This window comes from Cucurbita pepo, chromosome 6 (assembly GCF_057944985.1).
Source record: "Cucurbita pepo subsp. pepo isolate OVF chromosome 6, ASM5794498v1, whole genome shotgun sequence".
Taxonomy (NCBI): Eukaryota; Viridiplantae; Streptophyta; class Magnoliopsida; order Cucurbitales; family Cucurbitaceae; genus Cucurbita; species Cucurbita pepo.
Window position 1 is genome coordinate 10,299,780 of NC_141803.1, and position 9,596 is coordinate 10,309,375.

The 9,596-nt window shown below is 35.8% G+C and overlaps 1 protein-coding gene across 1 annotated transcript; it reads left to right on the plus strand.

The window, feature by feature from the left end:
• The first annotated feature begins 283 nt into the window (after positions 1-283).
• Positions 284-4,869, plus strand: LOC147792293 (uncharacterized). The gene is made up of 3 exons (XM_087125006.1): positions 284-373; positions 4,289-4,512; positions 4,605-4,869. Exons 1-3 carry the CDS (start codon positions 284-286, stop codon positions 4,867-4,869), a joined length of 579 nt encoding a protein of 192 aa, XP_086981132.1.
• The last annotated feature ends 4,727 nt before the right edge of the window (positions 4,870-9,596 follow it).

Below are 9,596 nucleotides of genomic sequence, written 5' to 3' on the forward strand. Positions count from 1 at the left end.
TCAATAGTGCCATCAATGAAGCCAATTTTCTTTTTGGCAATAAGAGCATGCATAACTGATTTACACCCACATTGGTAATTTGTTCATATAATTCCAATAAAAAAAAAATAAAAAAAAAATCTGTTTATTTCCATATTTTAATTCCTCATTCATGATTCAAGGATATGCATTGGACGATACTGAGCACTATAAATATCAAGCATTCACTAATCTCATTCCATAGTCTTCCCGTTCTCTTGCCCATTTTTCTGAAAATTCTTTTGTAACATTTATCTTCGGATCAATGGTCGTGTCTGTCAAGATAATGTCTCTTACTGTCGCAACTTTAGGTGTGAAATCCTTTATATTTGGAGTCGTAGCTGAGAACAAGAAGGTAAGCTTATGTTCATAAATTGTTAAAGATCACGTATTTGCTTAGATTGATGTCAGTTAGTATCTGATTAAATCTCCTTATAGTTAGGGGTTGATTTAGTTTTTTATTTGTTTACTTGTTTGTTACCCGATTTTCTGTAGATTTGTAGGTAGATTTTCTAAATATCTTTTTGTATTCTCTCCATATATAGAGCATTCTTGTTCTTCATAATACAATGTTCTTGTCAACCATTAGATTACTTACTTTTTCACTAACAATTGGTATCAAAGCTATCTTCTTAAGGGATCTGTGAGATCAGAATGGAAGGTGAATCTAGTTTTTCAGTTATTGCACCATCAGTCTTCGATGGAGATAGTTATCAAATGTGGGCAGTTCGTATGGAGACTTATTTGGAGGCTTTGGATCTGTGAGACGCAATAGAAGAGGATTACGAGGTCCCTCCACTTCCAGCAAATCTTACTGTAGAACAAATCAAAGCACAGAAGAAAAAGACGACAAAAACAATCAAAGACAAAAGCTTGCCTATTTGCAGCAGTATCTTAAATGATCTCATGCGAATAATGTCTCTCAAAACAGCAAAGGAAATTTGGGATTATCTTCAAGGCTGAATATGAAGGAGATGAGAGGATTCGTGGAATGAAGATCCTAAATTTGATTAGGAATTTCGAGCTGCAGAAGATGAAGGAGTCTGAGTCAGTGAAAGAGTACTCTGACAGATTTCTCAGCATTGCCAACAATGTGAGATTGTTTGGTTCTATGATAAATGATTCCTGGATCGTTGAAAAGCTGTTGGTCACTGTTCCAGAGAAATTTGAAGCCACCATTACTACTCTGGAGAACACCAAAACCTATCAAAGATTTCTCTTACAGAGCTCTTGAATGCTTTACAAGCACAAGAGCAAAGGAGGTCTATGAGGCAAGAAGGGGTGATTGAAGATGCCTTACCTATCAAGGGTCAAGACAACAACAGGTATAAAAATAAGAAAATTTTCAAAAACCAATCGACGAATGGAGATTCATCTGCCAATTATTAGAAGACAAAAGGAGGAGGTTTCAAAAAAAATCATATCCACCTTGCCGTCATAGTGAGAAGAAAGGTCATCCACCATACAAGTGTTAGAGAAAATCTGACGCCAAATGCTCCAAATGCAATCAACTTGGATATGAAGCTGTGATCTGCAACGCCAAAGATCAGGTGAAAGAAATAGATGCATAGGTAGCTAATCAAGAAGAAGAAGATCAATTGTTTGTGGTAACTTGTTCCTCAGGCAAAGAATCAAGCGAGAACTGGTTGATTGACAGTGGGTGCACAAATCATATGTCATATGACATATGACAAGAAGTTTTTTGAGGAATTAAGAGACACTGAAGTCAAGAGAGTGATGATTGGCAATGGTGAACACTTAGAAGTCAAGGGAAAAAGCACAGTAGCTATAACAAACTATGAAGGTACAAAATTTATTCCATATGTTTTATTTATACCTAAAATTGATCAAAATCTCTTAAGTGCTGGTCAGTTACTTGATAAAGACTATAAAGTGTTGTTTGAGAATAAGCAGTTCTTGGATCAGAGATGCTAGTGGAAATGACTTGTTCAATGTCAAAATGAGAGGAAAAAGCTTTACTGTAAATCTGACGGCCATCATATCAAGAGCTAGTGCCACTGAGATTTGTCACAAAGGACTTGGGCACTTTCATCATCGAGGTTTGCTTCAGATGCAGTGAAAGAAGCTGGTAGAAGGACTCGCTGACATTGATGATGACATGCCTCTTTGAATGCTTGTAATTTTGGGAAGCAACATAGGCAACCCTATCCTAAACAGGCATGGAGAGCCTCGAAAAAACTGCAGCTGATTCATACTGATCTTTGTGGTCCTCAGTGAACACCATCATTAAATGGTAATCTTTATTACATTATTTTTATTGATGATCTAACAAGAATGTGTTGGAAGTTCAAAGCCAGAGTTGAGAATGAAAGTGCATGCTTGATTCAAAATGTAAGGTCAATTAATGGAAGGAGTACACTTCGGAAACTTTTAACAGGTTTTGTGAAGGGTTGGAATTGAACATCAATTGACAGAACCACACACTTCTCAACAGAATGGCGTCAGTGAAAGGAGAATAGATTCATTGATAAGCGCCTACAATGCTGGAATTTGCAAAGCTAGAGGTCCTTCTAGAATCCTTGCAAAACGCTCACAGAGAAAGCTAACTTAATGGATTGATTCCAACCAAGAGCTGGTTAGAAGATGAATGACTCTTAGATCGAACTTGGAATCTATGATGGTCACTATTAGACCAAGACAATTCACTCCAGAATTAGCTTGATCAAAACTAATTCAATGAATCGGTTTAAACATCAAACCTAAAGCATGAAAAAGAATAACACCAAAAGGGTATCAAGAAAACACAAAGGTTTTTTCTGTATTCAACAAAATCCCCCAAACATGAATATTACATGCCTTTAAATAGGCCAAGAAGATAACCCTAACAAAATAAAGTTCAGTCACCAACCACTAATAAATGCTAATAAAATAAATGCTAATAAATGCTATTAAATACAAATTGAAGAATATAAGCAATTCATACCAACTATTAATAGATGCTATTAAATATAAAATGAAGCAAATAAGGCATTAATAATTTCCTTAATTGGTAATTCAACTACCAAAGGCAAGTCTTCTAATTACTTTCCAATATCGCCACTCCATTATCTTCTTGATTTGATATGCTAATGCTATAAAGATTTTTGGGCTCAAAAGTCTTTGTTTCAACCGGTACACTAGCTAGCTTTTGAAGATGCAATGTATAGGCCTCTTGAATCTTCTTAACCTTGCTTCTTGTAATCGGTACTTCGGGTACATGCATGTGATCAGTTGTTGGATTCATATAATTCATAATGGAGATGACGAGATGCATGCTTCATGAGAAGGATCTTCCAAAACGTTTTTAGGGAAAAGCAGCAAACACTATTGTGTGCTTGCAAAATGGAATTTCAACAAAAGTTGTGAATGACCTGACACCATTTGAAGTTTGGTATGGTTACAAACCTTCTTTAATGTTCCTTAGAGTATTTGGGTGTCTTTTCTTAACTTACATTCCACAGGTCAAGCGTGATAAGCTTGACAAAAAGGCAGAAGCTGGCATCTTTGTTGGGTATAACACTATATCCAAAGCTTACAGAGTTTTTCAACCACACACTATTCGTGTAATTGTGAGCCAAGATGATTAGTTTGTTACAAATGAGCAATGAAATTTGGAAGAACTGACGAAGATGAATCAGATTTCTAATGCACCAAACAATTTAATATTTTATAGCATGTTAGAAGAGTCTAAAGATGAACGACTAAATTAGCATGAAGATGAACGACAAGAAGAGTCTGAAGATGAAGGACAAGATGCTTTGGTTGATGATGCACCTGTCAGAGGAGGAGCTTTCAGTGATCGAGAAAAACAAAACCAGGGAGTTGGTTGATCGACCTTTAAACAGAAAGATAATTGGAGTAAGATGGGTGTTCAGGAAAAAGCTTGGAGTTCACAACATCTAAACAAGGAGGAGTGTTAAAGATCACGTGCTAGGAGTTGATTTAGTTTTGATTTGATTTAGTTTTTGATTTGTTTACATGTTTGTTACCCAATTTTCAGAAGATTTTGAAGTAGATTTTCTAAATATCTTTTTGTATTCTCTCTATATAGAGAGCATTCTTGCTCTTCATACTACAATCTTCTTATCAACCCTTCAATTACTCACTTTTTCACTAACACAAATTGTTTGATTCTTATTGTGTAGATATTTGTGCATTTGAAACAATCACAACAAGATGAGAACCTCCCAACCAATGTAATAACATATAATTTTCCAAGCTCCCTCATTGATTGTCACTGTCCTTTCTTGTTGTGATTGCTTATGGGCAGCTTGCATCTGGAACTCCCATCCCAAGCAAAGGCACTGTGATCTATCAATATCCAGCGGACCCAACTGTGGCCCTCGGATATCTTTCCCTTGCGTTTCTTCTTGCTTCTTCAATTGCAGGATACTTCTCTTTGTTCTCTTTGTTCTATCCTTACCAACGAAAATCCGTTCCTCGAGGTGCCTTTTTTAAGAGCACTAGTTTCTCTATTTTCTTCAACATTGCCTTGTAACTTCTCTTTCCAAATCACATCCTTTACTCTTAACTGTTACCTAAAAAGTGATTTCGAAACGTTATCATCCTTTACTCTGTGTTTGCAGGTTCACAATTGGATTGGCTATAACTTTGCTCGTATGGCCTACAATCGCCGAGCAAATTCACTTGACTCGCAACGTTCATCACAATCTTGAGACAGCATGCCAGATCGCTATGACTGGTCTTTTGGGTGGGGGTGCATTTCTATCCCTTGATTCATCCCTCTTCTGGTTGGCTGCCTTAATGTTGGCTGGAAATGCTCGAGAGGATTACTTTGATGAAATAGAGGAAAACAGAGACAGTGTTGAGGCTCGTAAGAACAACGCATGAAATTTCTTTCTTTGGGTAGAATAATAATGATTGACTATTAAGTAAGGACTTACTTGTGAATATGATATTCCAAGGAATGTTCATAAGTAAAATTATAGCATAATTGTATGAGGTTTTATTTTCACTTTTGATTAACGTATGACAACATTTTTCATTTTCAACCTCGACATAAGTCAAACTCAACTCTTTTAAAGTAGTGGTAACCTATAATAATTGTAAAAAAAAAAATTATTTTGTAGTTTTGAACCGAGTAATATGGCATAAATTAATATGTAGCACTTACCTTAAGGTCGGGAAATAAAATTCACATAGTCAATTGTACTCGAGTGTAAGGAGAACACTTGCTAATGCAAACCAAGTAAGTGACCTTACTAACGGTTTGGTTAAAAGTTGATGTTTGTATCATGACATGTGTCTCGTGGTTCTATACGTGATATATGCTTGACATGTGTGAAATGTTTACGGAACAATGTGACTATGGTGTGTGCATGAAACGATATAACTAAGATATCTTTATGAAATGATATGACTGGGATATGTTTATGAAACGATATGACTACGATACGTTTAGGAAACGACACGACTAGGATATGTTTATGAAATGATATGGCTAGAGTATGTTTATGAAACGATAAGACTAGGATATATTTAGAAAATGGTATGACTAAGATGTGTTTGTGAAATGAGATGACGATGATATATTTATGAAACGATATGATAAGAATATGTTTATGAAATGACATAACTATGATACATTTATGAAATGATATGACCATGATATGTTTATAAAAGAATATGACTGCGATGTATTTACAAAACAATATGACTATGATATGTTTACGAGATGATAAGTCCATGATATGTTCGTGATACAACGTGACTATGAGATGATACGTGAATGTTATGACACGTGATATGATGATGTACTGATGATATGATAAATATTATTGTATAACACGTTTGACGATATTGTACATGATATGCTGATGATATGATGTATGTATGATATGACATGGTATGACACGATGCATAATATGAATGATATACGACAAAAATGTGTGGACATAATGCACAACCGCAATTTATGTAAGGAAACTATGATAAAGATTATGATACAAAGGAAAAATGGAAGGGGTTGTCTTACATGATAATGAATAAAAATGTTGGGATCTCATGCATCATTGTGCGTTCATACATCCAGGAATACCCCTATTTTACGATGATACAGACACGTACACTACGAGGCAGAAAAATGATCATCATGTTAATCATAATGCTACGACGGTCACTATGCCTTGCAGGTGTCCGACATCAACAGCTCTAGAGAATGCTCGCCTGACCACGATAGGGCCTAGGAGGTGTGCGAACCGATTGGTAGGTTCATACTTGCACGTGTGGACAGTTTGTACAACAGTAAATACACATCCCATTAACTCGTTTAGTATAAATCCCTAAAAACTTATGGAAGTTGTGTGTTGTGTTGTGAAAAATATGGGGAAGGGATGAGTTTAAATAGAGAAAATCCCCAAAAATAAGAATTTAATATAAACCATAAAAAAAAAAAAAAAAAAAAAAAAAAAAAAAAAAAAAAAAACTGACCATTAAAAAAAATGAAAAGGTAGATCATTTAAAGTATTTTCATATTATATTTGTTGTTTGAAAAAAAAAAAGGTAGACCAGACTTTTTAATGTTTTATTTTAATTTTTTTTAAGTAAATATTAAAAAACTTCCAAATTCATTTTTATTATTTTTTAAAATATAATAATATAATAAAAAAAATTAATAAAGATAATGTGAGTAATTGAAAGCTCTAGTTACTCTTCCAAAGTTATAAGTGTCATATTTTGATTGATCTATGATGTCAATTTTGCCGCCACATCATCACGTCGGATATCTTATTTCGACTTAAACTTCTTCGTTTTAGCTCTAATTTGAGTGATTGAAAAAGACGTTGAAATCGCTATTCCCAACCTTACACTACGGACAATTCAAAATACTGATAATTGTTAATAATTAAGTATAGATTTTATCATCAAAACATCAATTAATTAATTAATTAATTAATTAATTTGAGATTAAGGGTCAAAAAGCCAACCGTCGACTCACGATTTTAAAATATGTCTTGATCATGTCTGGGAGTTGAAGAGGTTTATAGGATTCCTAGGCCAGCTAGGTTGCTTAGCACGAGCTTTTGACTCCGGGTTACTCTATTCTAACTCCTCGAGTCTTTCTTTAGTCTTGGTGTAATAGGGTATAGACTCTCTTCACGTTGTTCACAATCCTAAGGTACCTAGTCATTTTTGTCATCTTAACCTAAGTCATCGTATAACAAACTTAACTCTTACACCCTTACTCTGTGTAGATAGACATGCTAAGCAGGGAGAACACACAGTCAAACACTCATATCTAAAGCTCAGCATAATTTGCTTCTTTTTCCCATTGAGGACACTCATATCTAAAGTGTCCTAACTGATGATACTTATAACATTCAACGGTAGTTTTGTTGAATGGATGTCTACCTCTTCCTCTTCCTCTACCTCTTCCTCGAAAAACTTCACGAGCTCGATCAACTCCTCTTCTACCAAATCTGGTATCATATGTCACCTTTAGTGCTTGTTCATCACTTACACGTCCATTCAGTCTTTGCTCATGTACTAGTAAGCTACTTTGCAATTCATCAATTGTTAAAGTGTCTAAATTATTAGACTCTTCAATCGAACATATAACACAGTCAAATCTTGATGTCATTGATCTCAAGATTTTTTCAATAATCACAACTTGTTTCATGTGTTCGCCATTAATTTTCATCTTGTTTGCAATGTGAGAGCTCGAGCAAAATATGCATCAACACTCTCACCTTCTTTCATTTGTAGGACTTCAAACTCTTTCCTAAGAGCTTGGAGTTGAGCTCTTTTAACTACGGTGGAACCCTGGTACTTCTGTTTCATAGAGTCCCAAATTTGTTTTGCAGTATCTCTATTAAGGATCGTTTTCATAATAGTTCGATCAATGGCTTGGAACAAATAATTCTTGACCTTCAAGACTTTTAGCTTCTGGTCTGCAATTGTTTTTTGTTGTGCTTCGGTAATCTCTACTCCTTCTGCTGCGTCAGGGATTCCGGTCTCCACCAAAGACCAATATTCCTTTGAACGAAGAAAATTTTTCATAAGCATAAACCAATGATAAAAATGGCAATCAAACTTAGGAATTGCCGGTTGATGAACTTGATTTTAGCTGCCATATTTTGAATCGCTTTCAGCTCACTCTTTAAAGAAAAAGACTGAAGTTTCTTCTTCTCACAATCAGGCCTTGCGATGTGGCTCTAATACTTGGAAACCTTAATTTCATTATTTGAAGAGAGCATTTTGTTTGAACTTTGACTCGTTAGAGCTTTAAAGAATTACGAACCCAAAGTTCGTCCTTACAAGAGCTTGTCTCAACGCTTGTGTACAAGTTAGTCCGTTTTAGAGTTTGGACAATAGTTCACCCAAAGTTCATCATTTCAGACCCTTTTCGAGCTTCGGAGAGTTAGAAACCCAAAGTTTGTCCTTTCAGGAGGGCTACAAAATTAAAAGTTCGCCCTTCCCAGAGTTCGTCTAGAAGTTCATGTCAAAGTTCGTCCAAACTTGGACCCGTCAGAGCTTTGGAGGGCTAGAGACCTAAAGTTTGCTGCCTTTAGAGTTCGCCAAAACCTGGGGCCTAGTATGTCTTCGGATGGTTTTGAAATAAGAAGTTCATCCTTTTTAGAGTTCGTCTAGATATTTGTGCTGAAGTTCATCAAAACAAAGACTTGTAAGAGCTCTATTGTGCAAAACATTATTTTTTTCAAAACCTGTAGAAGATTTGGAGGGCTAGAGACCCAAAGATTGCTAGATTGTCCTTTATAGAGTTCATCCTTACAGTTGTGCCGAAGTTCGTCGAAACATGGACTTGTTTGAGATCTATCGTGCTGAGAATCAAAAGTTCATTTTTTCTCCAGTTTGTCTTGATGTTTGGACCAAAGTTCTTCCAAACCAGAGCTTCAGATTGTTAGAAATTAAAAGTTCGTCCTTTCGTCATAATATCTCAGTGTTTAGTCCAAAGTTCGTCCAAACGTCCATTCGTTTGGCATAGAAACCTGAACTTCGTGGCTTGAAGAGTCCGTTTCATCTAGAATTTGACCTGTTAGAATCTTAGAGAGGTAGGAACCAAAAGTAAATCCTTTCCAGAGCTTGTCTCGACGCTTGTGTACATGTTAATCCTTTCTAGATTTCGGACAGAGATTTGTCCAAATTTCGTCCTTTCTAACCCTTTTGAGCTTTGGTGAGTTAAAAACCCAAAGTTTATTCTTTTTGGAGTCTTTCTTAGCGTTTGGACCGAACTTTGACCCATTAGATGTTTGGAGGACTGCAAACTCAAAGCTTGCCCTTCCTAGAGTTCATTTCGAAGTTTGTGCCAAAGTTCGTCCAAACTTGGACCCGTCGATATTTTGGAGACTTAGAGACTCGAAGTATGTTGCGTTCAAAGTTCGCCAAAACCTTGGGCCTAATAAGTCTTCGGAGGGTTTTAAAACCAAAAGTTCATCCTTTCGAGAGATTGCCTCGACATTTGTGTCAAAATTCGTCGAAACATGAACTTGTTAGTGCTCTATCGTGCTGGGAGCCAATATTTTCTTGATGTTTGGACCAAAGTTCTTCCAAACTAGAGCTTCTAAGAGTTGAAAATCCAAAATTTGTCCTTTGATCAC